This window comes from Acanthochromis polyacanthus, chromosome 7 (assembly GCF_021347895.1).
Source record: "Acanthochromis polyacanthus isolate Apoly-LR-REF ecotype Palm Island chromosome 7, KAUST_Apoly_ChrSc, whole genome shotgun sequence".
Classification (NCBI taxonomy): domain Eukaryota; kingdom Metazoa; phylum Chordata; class Actinopteri; family Pomacentridae; genus Acanthochromis; species Acanthochromis polyacanthus.
In genome coordinates this window covers 14,607,453-14,624,003 of record NC_067119.1, presented here as the reverse complement: position 1 = coordinate 14,624,003, position 16,551 = coordinate 14,607,453, and the positions used below count along the sequence as shown (strand labels likewise).

Below are 16,551 nucleotides of genomic sequence, written 5' to 3'. Positions count from 1 at the left end.
ACGATTGGTGTGCTATTCAAAACTTATTGACAGAAAATGTGAAATAGTTTATTTTAACAGCTTTTTAAATCTCTGAATATTCTACTTTTGATATTTCTGGTTTCTTATTATTATTATTATTATTATTGTAGCACCAAGCAAATTTTCAATGTCCAAAAATGTCACTATTTTCAGATTTTTTTTACAAACCAAAGAACAGCGGTCTGTCAGCTCGGACTCGTCCTGCCAGCTGGTCACTCCTGTGCAGTCACAGGTCAGTTTAATCAAGTTTCACCGGAACATGCAGGAACATCGGTTACGGTTACAAGGTAGTAAATAAATTAAAGATGCCTGCAATAAAGAAAAAAACAAGCCAGAGGGCAGAGGAGGAAACCAAAGATGTAGATGACGACGACTCTGAGGATCAGGAACCAAAACCCAAGAAGAAAAGTAAGCAGGTGAGTGAGTCAAAGGATGCTGGAAGATTGAAGAAGAGCAAGAAGTTAAAGGACGCCGAAGAAAAAGGATATAATTCTGACACATCGGGGCCAGATGTGAGTAAGACTGAGAAAAAAGGAAAAGGTCAAGAAAAAGAAGAAAAAAGCCAAAGAAGAGAGTGGGGATGAGTTGAGCAATGAGTCACAGAACACAGATAATGAAGATGACAACAATGAGTCCAAGGTTAAAAAAAGAGGAGAAAAACTTCCTGATGTGATTCAGACCACTAAGAAAGGCTAGAAGAAGTCCTCAGTCAAAGAAAAGATGGGAGGAAAGGATAAAAAATCCAAAAAGGACTCGGAGAAAGAAGAGGAACCTGTAGCTGATGAAGATGAAGGGAAAAAGACAAAGAAAGAAAAGAAGAAGAAAGGCTCAGTGAAAGACAGTGATGAAGACAACAAGAAGACGAAAGGCAAGAAGAAGAAAGCTGAAAATTATGTGGAAATCTATGAGAGTGAGCTTCGCAACTACGAGCCAGAAAAAGTGGAGAACTACGAGGATGAGTATCACAAAAAGAAAGGTAAGTTCAAGGTTTCTTTTTATTCCAACCTATAAAATGTACAAAAGGCAAACTGAAAAAGGAGAGACATTTGACACCAGAGTAGAGGTGAATCCTTGATTGCAGTTACAAGAGTCTGAGTGGCTTCAGTGGTCATGTGTCCATGATTTAGATTAATGTTCATGGTAACATTACACGGAGAGAAGTAGTATCCGTGTATCGTCAGTATGTTATCTGCAGCCTGCCGCTATATGACACCTCACTAATCTTTAAGCTGAGTTGTTTCTCATCCATCGCTGTCTTCTGAAGCTCATTTTTAGTAGTTAATTAGATTTAGAAATAATAGAGTGAAATCAAAAACATTGAACATAGATTTTTGCCTAAACAGTTGAAATAAGGATCAATTTTGCATGAACTTTCAATTGATAACCTGCTCAAAAGACATAAAAAAACCTTTCCAATCTATGTCCCTATCTCTTCTTTTAAACTGAATAATAAATTTTGATTTAAACACCCATCATTTAGCCACACAATTGATATCAGTTACTTCACCCGATAAGATATCTGTTATGTCAGGTTCATGCTACGTGACAATGGCATCAAAGTAGCCCGGCCTAAAAAGACATACGAAGTCTGAACCCAGAATGAGGCTTGACATTTGTTTAATCCCATTTAATGCATCTTAGTGGATGAGAATTGATGTATGTGAGACACCTTAATTTCTAGACCAAAAACTGAGCATGTCAGCAATTTGTGTTTGACAAGATCCACAATTTTAGAGTGATGTGAACCAAGAGGGGAACAAAGACACAGACTTTGTATAAAACATGGACAAGGTCTTAAAAGTGAAGCCAACACACAAGTGCTTTAAGCCTGTATACTTGCTAATGGCCAGCAGGGGGCAACACATCTGAGTCTGACTTTACAGACATCTACCAGAAAATTATCCTACTTTTTACCTCAGTTAACATTTTTGTAAGGATTTTATGGTTTCAATCTCTACTTTTAGAACCCTTTTAGTACAGCATGATGCTTATTTTGTAAATAATAATCCCATTTAGAGTGAAATAGATGCTATAGCAGGATATGGTTTATGCTGGGGCTACCTTGCGACTGAAAGTTCGCCACTGCATGGCTATGCATAGCATCCTTTTGTTCTCAGTTAGATCCAACCCTCACTTGTTACATTGCGTTTCAAACAGAGCAAAAATGGTGACACGAAACTAGAGATTTTAAAAACTCAGTGGTGACTGTTACTGCATCCATCTTTTAAGCATAGCAAAGTGAAACTTTAAAGACAGACCACCCACTCTGTCCCTATGATGTAACCCCCAGACGTGTCCACAGTATCTATTGTCCTTTCTTGTTTTAGCCTTTCAGAGCACACCAGTGGCATTCATGCTATTCTTTACAGTCTTGTTACCGGTAGTTGGCTTCTGGTACCTACTTCCCAGTGACATCATGCAGGTCATGAAATACGGCAAGCTAATCTGACTCAGTAACCATCTTTTAATAAAATATGGAGTAGTCTGAGCCCAGCATCAGGACACTGTGGCTCCTCAGTAAGTTCAAGGCTGAAGATGTTCACATTAGTGTATGGAGTTTGGTGACATCATTTTCAAGATTGTTCCATCAAACTTTAAGCTGAACAGAAGTATGATAACCTTCAGTAAAAGTAAAAACAAATTCTCAATGTCAGCTGTCATTATTCACATAACACACAAACACATGTATCCTGTATATCAAATATCCTTTTTGACTGTGTTTTTTATTTAATTCTCCCTGATGTAATTATACTTTTTTCTAAAACACACTTCCATTTGTTTCCTGTCATTAAATCTTCCAGTATACGAGGTAGTGACCATCACTGGCGATGAGAGAGGAGCCGGCACTGACGCCAACGTGTTTGTTACTCTTTTCGGGGATTATGGCATCACTCCCAAAGTCCACCTGGCTAGCAAGTAAGTCTCATTACAATTTAGATGCAAAAACCATCTGTGCTTCAAATAGAATGCAAATATTTCTTTTATTCATCACAATGCTCTAGTCAGACGTTAGACCTCCTGTTTGATGGAGTGATTTCTTCCATTTGAACTAAACTTTGTGTTTTTTCTCCACTTTTACAGCACAGAAAAGAGGTAATTGTTTCTCAGTTGTGGTAGAAGACTGACTGCTTAGATAAAAAATAGCGTGCTGTGATTTTGGTGGAAATCAGTTTGCATGACAGGATGTGCTGCATGACTTTTTTTCCAAAGGTTTTTATGTTTCATTACACATCGAGAATGAATGTGGTACATTTTATTTCCCTCCACTTTTCCATTTGATTCTTTTGCATTCATGTTGTAGTCAAAGAGTTGATAAGTCAAAAAAAGGCAAATTTCAGGGTGACTCAGAATTTTTACCGTTCCATGATTTCAGGAGTCGTACAGCTTTTGAAAGAGCCAAAACTGACGTGTTCAGAATCAGGACTCACAATGTTGGACCTCTGAAAAAGATAAGGTGCGTTATTTTTCAGTGTCGCATTCACTGAAGCACAAATCAGATACTTGTCTGGAAAAGGCCGAGCATTTCTGGCATTGATGACATTTATCTTTCTAACGTGAATTTGCTTGCAAGAAAAATTGAATTTATCAAAATGTGTTTTTCTGTTGTTTCAGGATTGAGCATGACAACACTGGACTGAACGCCAGCTGGTTCCTGGACAGAGTGGTGGTGACTGATGTGATCCGGCCTCATTTGAGGTTTTATTTTGCTTGTAACAACTGGCTCAGTAAGGTGGAGGGAGATGGCCTTTATATCAGAGACCTGCTGGGCAGCATGGACCCAATGGACATGCCTAAATGTATGTATGCACAGATACGAACCTTTAAGTATCTTTGTAACACTCCTGCACCGATTAATTACGAGAATCAGCTCAAACAGGACCAAAAAATTTAGTTTCTGCTTGTGGTTGACACACTATTGAGGGATTTTTATGTGTAATGTTTGTGTTCAGTCTCTTCTTGAAATCCTTGTGCCCTAATTTCCCAGATAATAAATATGCAGTGAGTGTTTTCACTGCAGATGTAAAAGGCAGCGGAACAGATGCAGACGTCTTTATCAATATCTTCGGGGAGTTTGGAGACACAGGTAAATAAGAGTGCAACACACACGCATAGGTGTTTCACATTAGTAGTTCAATAGTTACCTTTTTCCCCAAACAGAATGCTAGATTTAATTTAAAACATTTTAAAGAAGCAACTATTTAGCTGAAGTAATTCACTGACTGTTCTTTTTTTTTCAGGGGAAAGGCGACTCGACAATGACAAAAATAACTTTGAAAGAGGCACAGAGGACAAGTTCACCATCGAAGCACCAAACTTGGGAAAAGTCAGGAAGATCACCATCGGCCATAATAACAAAGGCTCCTCAGCTGGATGGTTTGTGGATAAGGTAAGAGTCAGACAGACACAGACAAGACAGACATTGTTTATAGGTCTGCATTCCTTTACAGTTCTAGAAATTAAGAAACCTCAGGCAGTTCATTGTTTTTTTTTTCATTCTTGTCATATTGTTACTCAGTGTTGGCTCATTTTTTACTGCAATATAAAGTCCTGCACCTCTACTGAAACAGACAAGCATGACTAGGGCATGAAAAATGTCTTCTGTGGAATAGGACAGTCATAATTCCATTTTTTAAAAAGGGAAAGTAAATTTATATTAATCATTTTACAAAAATTGATAAAAGTCTGGACTCAAATATGTGCAAAATTTCAGTACACTGAAAAGTCCCTGTATTTTTGTTATGCCATTTTTGGTTGCAATTAAATCATTCATGGCTTCACTGTTTTGGAGAGAATGGCAGAATTTGAGATTTTTTTTTGTACAGAATCTCTATTGTGAATAAATTTTATTTTTTGTCAATTTTCTGAAATGAGACACGTAGAACAAAGTTTTTTTTTTATAAAATACCAAGATTTTAAGCTTAGATTAAGTTATTTTTTTCTAAAGATCTGCATGTCACATATCATGAGTTCAATAAAAAATTGGCAAGTTGAAAATCTTTCTGTTTTTGCAGCTTTTGGCTCTGATAAATTACCTGCCTTTGAACCCCACCACTGGGTTTTAGGGTTGAAAGGGTTAAAGACAAACATGATGTTAATTCTGCAAAGTTACTCCCTCTCATCAGTTCCCAAGTCAGATAATGAAGAATGACGAGGGTTAACTTTCATTTGTTGGGTAATGTGTACCTTAAGGGTTTTACTGTTATCTTGAAACAAAACTCTGTCTTTGACTCTTACTGTGCCTCAGTCTGCTCAGGTCTTTCTCTGCAGTGGTACTTAAGACATGTGATCCTCTTATTTCCTCTCAGTTTTCTTATCCAAGACCAGCGTCTCTGCTCCTCCAACACATACAGTGTGTGCAACTGAGAGATGAGTTCATTCAAACAGATGCACACACACACACACACACACACACACACACACACGCACACACGCACACACACACACACACACAAGGGACACACATGTCGTTATTCTACCCCCTGTGTAAAGGGAAACCATGTCCCATTAAGGGATTGCCTTACACCAAACAGACAGATGAGTCAGTAGATTTGTTGGTTAATGCAGCACAGACTGACACCAAAGATCAGTAGCAATAATGAATCATATTCTATTTGCATTTCACATGTAGTTTGTGTTGCTGTCCAAGTTCACACTCGCGAGCAATATATTGTAAACATTGTCAGGGAACATAATATTTGAGCTGAGATTTCCTCAAGACATCACTGCTGAAGCCTGTTTACGCTCGCAGAAAGCTAGTAAATAATTAGAATTTCTTCCACTCTTACCTGCAGGGCATAAAGCAGAAACATGGCACGTATGCAGTTTTAATTAGTTTGTGCAATTCACTAATTCAAAAGCTGCAAATACATGATTCTAAATTAAATTTCAGAATCAACAGACTCAAAAACAGCTGCCAAGATGTAGAAAAATATGCAACCAGGTGTATATATAGAAAAAGCAGGCAGTCCAAGCCTCAAAGTTATGCTGACAGCTTGAAGATCAAAATTATGAAACATTTAATAAAGGCTGTTAGGGTACAATTGAAAACAATTGTGATGTTACATACAAAGCTGCACGCAAATGTGCAAGTTGCAAACTGTAGACGATGCTCAATCATGCAGTAAAAGGACTTGCCACATTGCTGTACCGGTGCAGATCCAGGACCTCAACCCTACATTAAGTTGCAGCCTTGCACACAAAGAAAGAATACATTAGGATGGGTTGATGGTAAGAATACACATGCCCATTTCTCTTTTATAAAAAAAGACATCCAACAAAGAAATTCTCTTAAAAGCAAATGCTGAGATAGAAAGGCATATCAATAAAACAGGCAAAACAGCAGTCCAAGCTGCAATAAACGAAGAAGCACTAAATGGATATTGAAGGACGCTCTTTCATATTTTACCCCAACAGAGACTAAATTGTTCTGTCATCTTTCTAGGCTTTAAAAAGGACACTCCAATTTGAAACTTAAGCTGTTCTCTCTGTCTTTACCGTTCTGTAACTTTCACTGTAAGGAGAATCAAACTGAGTCAATAATGTGAGTTGTATTTAGTGCTGGAGTGATAAAAATTTTGCACATTAAAAGATAAAGAAAAAAATATTCTGGCCAGAACCAATAATTCAATTTTTTTGTTTTTGTAGTTATCAGTGATGAATCACACCAAGCAGTGTCTTAATATGTCATTTTGTTGTGTGCAGGTAGTAGTGGATGATATGGGAAATAAAATTCTGTATGAATTTCCCATCAATCGTTGGTTTGCCATTGATGAAGATGATGGGAAGATCCAGAGGGACGTTTTAGTTGGAGGCAATCAGCCCACAGGTGAGATTAAAAATTGCATTTAACCCCGGAAAGATTTACCAGCCTTACCTTCACTTGGTCTTTTAATTTCTCAAAAAGGAAACCTCAGGCTAGTGAATGCAGCCAAATGAAAAAGAATTAATTACTTGTCTGTTTCTTCTCAACTATTTTCCTCTTGTGTAAATATTTATCCTGTTGCCTGGTTTGAAGAATACCCAGACGAAATAAAATATTCTATGGATTTGAAGAGAATAACACTTCGAATACCAGGGAACAACGACTGCAGACGAAGCTTGCCAAAAAGCCTGTCGTGTAAACCTTCATTCTTAGGTCAGACTACTTGATGCTTAGATCTGAGTGATGAGGTTCCTGCTCAGCTCCTCTACAGTATGAGGTGCTGTGAACCATAGCGACCCGCTGGCATCGCCTCTGAAAGCCTGACACGTAACTGTATCCACCAGGTATTGTGTACAACGTCCAGATTGTGACAGGAAACATCCGAGGTGCTGGCACCAACTCCAAGATCCACATCGTGATGCACGGCTCGAAAGGCATGAAGAACAGCGGCAAGGTAACGAGAAAATATGTGAAATGAAGTCATACCCCTGCAATAAATTTAGCAAACGGCAACAAAAAACATAACAGGGTTTTATTTGTAAGATCAGGGTTTTTACTGACTCCAAATGCTCAACAAGATGCATTCAAGGTCTGCGTACAATAAAAGTGAGTCTGTATTTCAGATGCATTATCTATACATTTCCTTGTTATTTCTGACTGTTTAACAAACAAAAATGACTGTTTTTCTTGACTAAATGGCATCTTAATTGGCCAAATCTTATCATTTTGGGCTGGGGATTTTCCTATTTTGGTCTCTTCTTTGTAGTTTGCCCAAAATTCTTCAATGCCAGAAAAGCCTCCTTAACTTGAATGGCTTCTTTTCTCAAGTGAAAAATTAATTCTCGTTGTAATAAAGGCACTTTTAATTTGCCCTTGGTGACATTTGTGTTCCTAAATGATTATTTAAAGTAACTGATTAAGCAAGCTGCAGATTTGCATGTGATGACCTTTAAGTCTCTACATGTACCAATGAAATAATCACTTTAACTACATTTGTTTTCATGTAACACAATGGGTAGAATTCCTGCAAAATAAAGCATTATTTTCAGACAAATTCACACTGTAATTATGACTTGAGACCACTGAGAAGAAATTACATTAAATCCCTTCTGGGCACAATTTTCCTGTAATGTTTTTTATCCAGGTGTTTTTAGAGGGAGGCAAGTTCGAGCGTGGCTTAACAGACATCTTTAATGTTGAGATCGCTGCACTCCTCAGTCCCCTCAGCAGAGTCACCATTGGACACGACAACGGAGGAGTCAGTGCTGGGTGGTACTGCGAGAAGGTACATTGATATGCACACTTGCATGTCAACACTACAGGCTGGCAATTTGCTGAAAATGAGCTCAGCTGAAGTGATGTTTTTTTCGGCAGGTCGTTGTGTACTGTCCATTCACAGGGACAGAACAGACGTTCCCCTGCGGTAAATGGCTGGATGAGAAGGAGGGAGACGGCCTGATAGAGAGAGAGCTCTATGAGATGGTCTCGCTCCGGCAGAGGAGGCAGAAGAGTGAGTTGAATGCCAATAATTATGGCTAGTCAGCAGCAGCAAATGCTGTCTTTTCCACTTTTATATCCTGAAACACGAGGCAGAAGAATTCAAATCTCCATCATATCTATCATACATTTGCATAATGACTCAGCAGGCAGTCTATTTTCATTCTACTTTGTGTGATTGCTTGTAAAATGAAGCCCAGTATCTAGTTTAAAGAGCTGTAAATGGTGAGTGCAGTTGTTATATACCGTATTTATTTTCTTAAACAAACGTATACAGCAGGAAGTGCGCATTTGCTCCTCTTTTTATTCTGTCCAGATAAACTTGTAATAATGACTCTTCCTTCTCTGCCTGGCCACATTCACAATCACACAAATTCACAGTTGGGAGCTGTCTGCTGTAATCACTTCAACACCATACACACGTGGACAAAATTGTTGGTACCCCTCAGTTAAAGAAGGAAAAACCCACAATTCTCACTGAAATCACTTGAAACTCACAAAAGTAACAATAAATAAAAATTTATTGAAAATTAAATAATCAAAATCAGCCATCACTTTTGAATTGTTGATTAACATAATTATTTAAAAAAACAAACTAATGAAATAGGGCTGGACAAAAATGATGGTACCCATAACTTAATATTTTGTTGCACAACCTTTTGAGGCAATCACTGCAATTAAACGATTTCTGTATTTGTCAATGAGCGTTCTGCAGCTGTCAACAGGTATTTTGGCCCACTCCTCATGAGCAAACAGCTCCAGTTGTCTCAGGTTTGATGGGTGTCTTCTCCAAATGGCATGTTTCAGCTCCTTCCACATATGTTCAATGGGATTCAGATCTGGGCTCATAGAAGGCCACTTTAGAATAGTCCAACGCTTTTCTCTCAGCCATTCCTGGGTGTTTTTGGCTGTGTGTTTTGGATGGTTGTCCTGTTGGAAGACCCATGACCTGCGACTGAGACCAAGCTTTCTGACACTAGGCAGCACATTTCTCTCCAGAATGCCTTGATAGTCTTCAGATTTCATCGTACCTTGCACACTTTCAAGACACCCTGCGCCAGATGCAGCAAAGCAGCCCCAAAACATTACTGAGCCTCCTCCATGTTTCACCGTAGGGACAGTGTTCTTTTCTTCGTATGCTTGGTTTTTGAGTCTATGAACATAGAGTTGATGTGCCTTACCAAAAAGCTCCAGTTTGGTCTCATCTGTCCAAAGGACATTCTCCCAGAAGCTTTGTGGCTTGTCAACATGCATTTTTGCAAATTCCAGTCTGGCTTTTTTATGAGTTTTTTTCAGCAGTGGTGTCCTCCTTGGTCGTCTCCCATGAAGTCCACTTTGGCTCAAACAACGACGAATGGTGCGATCTGACACTGATGTACCTTGGCCTTGGAGTTCACCTTTAATTTCTTTGGAGGTTGCTCTGGGCTCTTTGGATACAATTCGAACGATCCGTCTCTTCAATTTGTCATCAATTTTCCTCTTGCGGCCACGTCCAGGGAGGTTGGCTACTGTCCCGTGGGTCTTGAACTTCTGAATAATATGAGCCACTGTTGTCACAGGAACTTCAAGCTGTTTAGAGATGGTCTTATAGCCTTTACCTTTAAGATGTTTGTCTATCATTTTTTTTCGGATGTCCTGGGACAATTCTCTCCTTCGCTTTCTGTTGTCCATGTTCAGTGTGGTACACACCTTTTCACCAAACAGCAGGGTGACTACTTGTCTCCCTTTAAATAGGCAGACTGACTGATTATGAGTTTGGAAACACCTGTGATGTCAATTAAATGACACACCTGAGTTAATCATGTCACTCTGGTCAAATAGTTTTCAATCTTTTATAGAGGTACCATCATTTTTGTCCAGGCCTGTTTCATTAGTTTGTTTTTTTAAATAATTATGTTAATCAACAATTCAAAAGTAATGGCTGTTTTTGATTATTTAATTTTCAATAAATTTTTATTTATTGTTACTTTTGTGAGTTTCAAGTGATTTCAGTGAGAATTGTGGGTTTTTCCTTCTTTAACTGAGGGGTACCAACAATTTTGTCCACGTGTGTAGCTTCTAGCCTGAGAATATTTTAACAACCAAAAATGCCATTTCAGAGTTTCCACCAAAATGTTGAGAAAGTAGAATTTGTCTTCAATGTCTTGTCACTACTTCCATAAACCCAAAATTTCTGCTGGCCCCAAGTGTGTAAAGGACACTTGTTAAGCTCTGTCTGGGCAATGCAGGGGAAGAGTCACAGTACATTTACCTCTTAGTCACAGTAATAATGCTGATAATAGGACTCCAGTAATCCTGTCTGAGATATAACAAGCCATGACAATCTTCCTTAATCAAACATGATTTGATTTGGCTCCTCTCAGAGCACCCCTGGTCCTTGTGGATCTGGACTTCTGACCTGCCTGGTGCTGGAACCGACGCAGACATCTCCTTCCAGGTGTACGGAGACAAGGGCAAGTCAGATGAGATCGGACTGGACAACAAAACTGACAATTTTGAGCAGGGACAGGTAGACAGGTTCATTGTAAGTGTCCTTAAATTCATTTCACCACCACACGCATTAATATTAACAAGTCACACAACAAGGCTGTGTGAAAAAACCATTTGTATCTTCATGTTAACTCACAGGTGGAGCTGCCTGATTTGGGAAAATTGACCAAACTCCGTATCTGGCACGAGAAGCGGAATCCTTTTACAGGATGGCATCTCAGCAAAGTGAGAATTTCTTGAATCTAATGATATTAGTATTCTGAGGACAAAACAAACATGTAGCGACCAAAAAATACAAATATCTATGTATTTCTTTAAACTTTCAATCACTTTTTTTAACCTCATCTTTAATACAAAAAAAGGAGAAAATTCAAAGGATATTAATGAATGTCAACCAGTATTTGAACACTTGATAATCCAAACTACTGCTCGCATGTCAAATCAAACCGTTTTTGCTGCATTGTCTTTACACAATCAGGTGACAATAATGAAGACATTAACAAAGGAGAAGTATAAATTTCCTTGTGAGCGGTGGCTGGACACTAACGAAGATGATAACGAGGTTGTGAGAGAGCTTCCCGCCACCGGAGAGCTAATTGTCGAGCCGTTTCCTGGTACGAACGGTATTCACACCAGAATTTACCATGAGCAATTAAAATCTGCTTTGCAAACATAGAGGAGGCTGTAAAAAATGAAGGATGTCATTCTGTTCTGCAGTGATCAAATACAGAGTGACAGTGTGCACTGGGACTATCGGTGGCAGCGGCACAGATGCATCTGTCTTTCTAAATCTGATTGGAGACAAAGGAGACACTGGAGATCGGGAGCTGGTCAACTGCAAGAATAACGTCAACAAGTTTGAGAAAGGAAACGTGGGTACATTAAATCAGCACTGTAGAAAAGAAGAAAACATTGCCTATAAAAAGCATTCCCCTGTCGTGGAAGTTTTTCCTTTTATTGCTTTCCAAGATTGAATCAAGGTCAGCTTAATTTGTCTTTTCTTTTTTTTTGGTGAAGAATTTACAAAAAAGAGGACAGTGAATTTGCCTCAGGGATTGTAGTAAAAAAAAAAAAAAGACACCTGTGTCTGTAAGGTCCAGTCACTGGAAAAATAGTACTCATGGCTGTAACTATATCAAAAAGACAAAACAACACTCAAAGCAAATCTGTGAAAAAGTTACAGAAAAACAAAAGTCAGAGGATGGATGCAAGAAAATTCCAAGTCATTAAATAACCCTGGGATTGCAGTTAAATTCATAATTATGAAACGGAAGGAACAGGACACATGTGCAAGTCTGCCTAGAGCAGGCCATCCTTTACAAACTGAAGTATCATTCAAAAAAGAGACTAGTGAGGGAAGCCAACAAGACACATATGACTCCTCTGAAGGGGTTACAAGCTTACCAGTGTGAATGGTATATTTGTGATGATGTGAAGTGTTTGATGTCCACCAAACAGCATCTTATTTCATGGCTAAAAAGCTCAGTTTGGGTCTCATTAGACCGAAGACGCTTCTTTTAGTTGACTTCAGAGTCTCCCACATGCTTTCTGCTGAGCTCTAGTCGGGATTTAATATGAGCTGTTTTCAACAATGGCCTTTGCCACTCTCCCATAAAACTTTGACTGGTGAAGGACAGGCAATAGGTGTGTGCATAGTCTCTACCATCTCAGCTACTGAAGCTTGTAACTGTAACGGACAGAGGAGTCATAGGTGTCTTGGTCTCTTTCTTTCGTGGTCACTGAGCTTTTGAGAACTGTGATGCATTAGCCACTGTGCTATGAACTCACACAGTTAGCTGCAGCTATACCATGAAACTATCGCTCACAGATTCTCCAGTCTAACCTAATTAGAGAAAAATGTCTCATATTTATAAACTAGACTAATATTTGTCATACTCTATCTATAGCACAAATGCTGTAAGCATACACTTTATCGAGCAGTTGCATTTTCTGTTGTCTTCACCGCACATTCCTCTGTTTGACAGTTTCACGTTGTTACTTACTGTTTTGTTCTCTTTCCAGCTGGATGAGTTTGTAATTGAGGCCGTAAATATTGGGCAGGTCCGCAGAGTGAGGATCGGACATGACGGCAAAGGGGGAGGCTGCGGCTGGTTTCTTGACAAAGTGATTGTTAGAGAAGAGGGACAAGCTGAGGCCCACGCTGTGGAGTTTCCCTGCAACAGGTGCATCATTCTCAGTGTTAATACAGAAGCAAACATACACTCACTGAGAACTTTAGTAGGAACATCATGCTGATTCTGGGTAGAGCGTCCCTTTGGCTTTAAACATCAACTCTTGGTGGTGTGGATTGCATAAGATGTTGGAGACATTCTTTTGAGCTTGCATCACACAAGCTCTTCAGATTTGCCAGCTGCTCATTCATCCTCCAGATCTCATTGCTGTAGGGAGTAGTCCACTAAAGTCACAGACATGTTTTTGAAAACTCACTGAGATGGCTTTTGCTCACTGACTTGGTGCATTATCATGCTGGAAGTAGCCATTAGAGGGTGGCTAAATTGTAGACATGATAAATAGCCTGCACTTACATGGCACTTTTCTAACATAATGGTATTCAAAGCACTTTACAATGTTTCCAATTCAACACATACTCACGCATCAGTGGCAGCAGGGTTGCCATGTAAAGTGCCAATCTGCCATCTGCAGCAGGACATTGAGCACTGGACTGTGGGTTCAGTGTCTTGCCCACGGATGCTTAGGTAAATGATGGACAGCCCTTTCAACAGCCTGAGCCATCGCCACCTGAGAGGGATGCATGGGGTCAACAATACTCAGATTGGCTGGCGCATTTGAGCAATGATTGATTAGCATTAAGGAGCCCAAAGCGTGCCAAGAAAACATCCTCCACACCATTACACTACCAGCAGCCAGGATTTCTGACACCAAGCAGGCTGGCTTCATGGATTCATGCTGCTGATGCCAAATACTGAAGCTCCCATTTGCAGCCTCAGCATTAATAAAGATTCATTAAACCAGGAAAAGTTTTTTTCAGTCTTAAGCTGCCCAATTTTGCATTTCTGTCGTTAACTGCTGACAGATGTGGTCATTTGCTGTTGTAGCTCATCCATCTCATCTTTGGACGTACTGTTTATTTCGAGATACTTTTCTGCTACAGTTGTATCAAGAGTTATCTGAGTTATCATAGACTTTCTGTCAACCTACAGTAACCTGGTCCTTCTCTAAAATGCTTCTCATCAACAACAGATTTCTGTCCAATGAACAAATGCTCACAGGATGATTTTTGTTCCATTCTGAGTAAAATCACAGGAGATCAGCAGTTTCAGGAATGCCCAAACCAGCCCATCTGGCACAAACAAAGCCATTGAGGTGACCATTTTCCTCTAAATTTAGCTCCAGACATGTATCTGTAACTTATTTTATGCTTTGCACTGCTTGTACATGATTAGCTGATTGGATAATCGCATGAATGAGCAGGTGTCCCTAATAAAGTGCTCTCTGAGTGTATTGTCAATAGCTGTTGCAACTGAATGTCTATTTATGTAACAGATAAATGAGGGTTTATTTACTAACTGTGCTGTGCAGGTGGCTGGACCGCAACGAGGATGATGGACAGATTGTCAGAGAGTTAGTGCCATTTTCAGAAGGACAGCGTCTTTACAGTAAGTTAGGGAAGACTGGAATTTAATTTTGGCATTCAAATTTTGCTCTGATGCTTGTGTCTCTCCGTTTGCTAGATGTCGACTATCACATCGCAGTGAAGACGGGTAACATCCCTGGAGGCAGTTCAGACTCTAATGTGTTTGTCAAGCTTTACGGAGAAAAAGGAGACACCAGCAAGATGATGCTGTTGGTCTCTGCCAACAACCTGGGGAACTACTTTGAGACAGGCCGCGTTGACATCTTCACTGTGGAAACCTTTGATATTGGACAGGTTCTCGCGTTTGATGTTGACAGTGCTGTGAAAATCTTTAAACATAATTCGTCAAAGGCAGACAGTCACATATTTTGCAGTTCAGTTCAATCTGGAGTCACCTGTATTAATGAAATATGCTGCTGAGGTACTTTGGATGAACTACAGTGCTATGAAAAAATATTTGTCCCCCTACAGAAATCTAATGTTGCATATTTGTCACACTTAAATGTTTCAGATCATCAAACTAATTTGAATGTAAGACAAAGATAACCTAAGAAACACTAAATGCAGTTTTTCAATGATGATTTCACTTTATGAAAGAAAAATGCTCTTCAGCCCAGCTTGCTCTTTGTGAAAAGTAATTGCCCCTTTACTTAGCAATCTACCAAATCACCAAATTAATTTATCAGTTGGATTCAATCTCACCAGCCATGCTTACATATGATTACAGACTTGTTGAACCTGAACAACACTAAATACCTGTCTGCAAGGGCGTCAGTTTGTTTTTAAAAGTGGGGGGGACGGAGACCACAGCACTTTGAGAAAATGTCGAAGAACGGCGGCAAAATGCCACAAGCTGGGCTCAAACTCACAACCACTGCAGGAAAGGCGGAGGATCAAGCTATTGAGCCATCAATACATGCAGGTCAAGGGGTCTGTGGGCCGCTATAGTACTAATTCTCCCGGGCCGAATTTTTGCCCCTGCACGCCTCTGGTCGGAGCTTCCACTTGGCACAGGCGCAAATTTAGCATCTGCGCGTTTTTTTTGTTTTTTTTTCTTTTTAACCTCACGAAGGTGTGCTGCATGTCTGTGCAACTCTCGGCCGAGTGCGGATGGTGCGTTCAGGAGCGTTGGAATTTTCTATACTACTGAAAATAACTGGGTTTACAACGACTTACATGTGAAGAATTTGAATGTGTTGGAGACAAAATGACCCCTGACAAAAAGTGGGGGGGACACGTCCCCCCCCCCACCCCCCCCCCACCCCAAACTGACGCCTATGCCTGTCTGACATTGTGAAGATGCTAAAGGGTCTAAAAAAAAAAGGAACACATGATGCTTTGTTTCCACAGAACCTGGATGACTTGTCATAACTGATGAATTGTGCTCTCTATCAGAAAATCTTCCTGGAGAATATCCACTCATCAGTTCATGACCTAAAGCTCAAGCACAGATGGCTTATGTAGCATGACAGCGACCCAAAGCACACAATCAAGTCCACCTTTGAATGACTCAAAAAGAACAAAATGAAGGTTTGGAGAGGCTGAGTCAAAGTCTGGACTTGAATCAAATTGAGATGCTGCAGCAAGACCTTAAAAGGACAGTCTATGCTCAAAACCCATCTAATGTGACCAAATGAAAGCTATTCTGCAAAGAAGAGTGGGCTGAAATTCTTCCATGGTGATGTAAAAGACTCAGCTATCACAAGCATTTATCTGCAGTTGTTGCAGCCAAGGGTGGACCTGCCAGTTATTAGGTTCAGGGGGCAATTATTTTTCACAGGGGTGATATTGGTTTTCAGTAGCTCTGTATTAAACCATAAAAAATGAAATGATATTTTGTCTTTTGTGGGTAATCTGTGTCAAATAAATATGTTAAATTGATGATCTGGAACATTTAAGTGTGAGGAATATGCAAAAATAGAAGATTTCTGTCAGGGGCAAATACTTTTACACCTCACTGTATGTTTTGAATATCAAGTTAGTAAATCTAAACAATTTTATTAGA

General features: G+C 39.6%; 1 protein-coding gene across 1 annotated transcript in view; it reads left to right on the top strand.

The window, feature by feature from the left end:
• Window positions 1–462: 462 nt before the first annotated feature.
• loxhd1b (lipoxygenase homology PLAT domains 1b) overlaps window positions 463–16,551 on the top strand; it is a 37,233-nt gene continuing 21,144 nt past the window's right edge. The window contains exons 1-17 of the mRNA XM_051951208.1: window positions 463–997; window positions 2,823–2,937; window positions 3,395–3,475; window positions 3,634–3,818; window positions 4,007–4,105; window positions 4,260–4,408; window positions 6,724–6,847; window positions 7,288–7,397; window positions 8,088–8,228; window positions 8,318–8,453; window positions 10,804–10,964; window positions 11,069–11,155; window positions 11,409–11,544; window positions 11,648–11,802; window positions 12,953–13,113; window positions 14,492–14,568; window positions 14,644–14,840. Of these exons, the coding sequence (XP_051807168.1) occupies window positions 742–997; window positions 2,823–2,937; window positions 3,395–3,475; window positions 3,634–3,818; window positions 4,007–4,105; window positions 4,260–4,408; window positions 6,724–6,847; window positions 7,288–7,397; window positions 8,088–8,228; window positions 8,318–8,453; window positions 10,804–10,964; window positions 11,069–11,155; window positions 11,409–11,544; window positions 11,648–11,802; window positions 12,953–13,113; window positions 14,492–14,568; window positions 14,644–14,840 (2,370 nt within the window). The 5' untranslated portion in view covers window positions 463–741. The remainder of the gene's footprint in view (window positions 998–2,822; window positions 2,938–3,394; window positions 3,476–3,633; window positions 3,819–4,006; window positions 4,106–4,259; window positions 4,409–6,723; window positions 6,848–7,287; window positions 7,398–8,087; window positions 8,229–8,317; window positions 8,454–10,803; window positions 10,965–11,068; window positions 11,156–11,408; window positions 11,545–11,647; window positions 11,803–12,952; window positions 13,114–14,491; window positions 14,569–14,643; window positions 14,841–16,551) is intronic.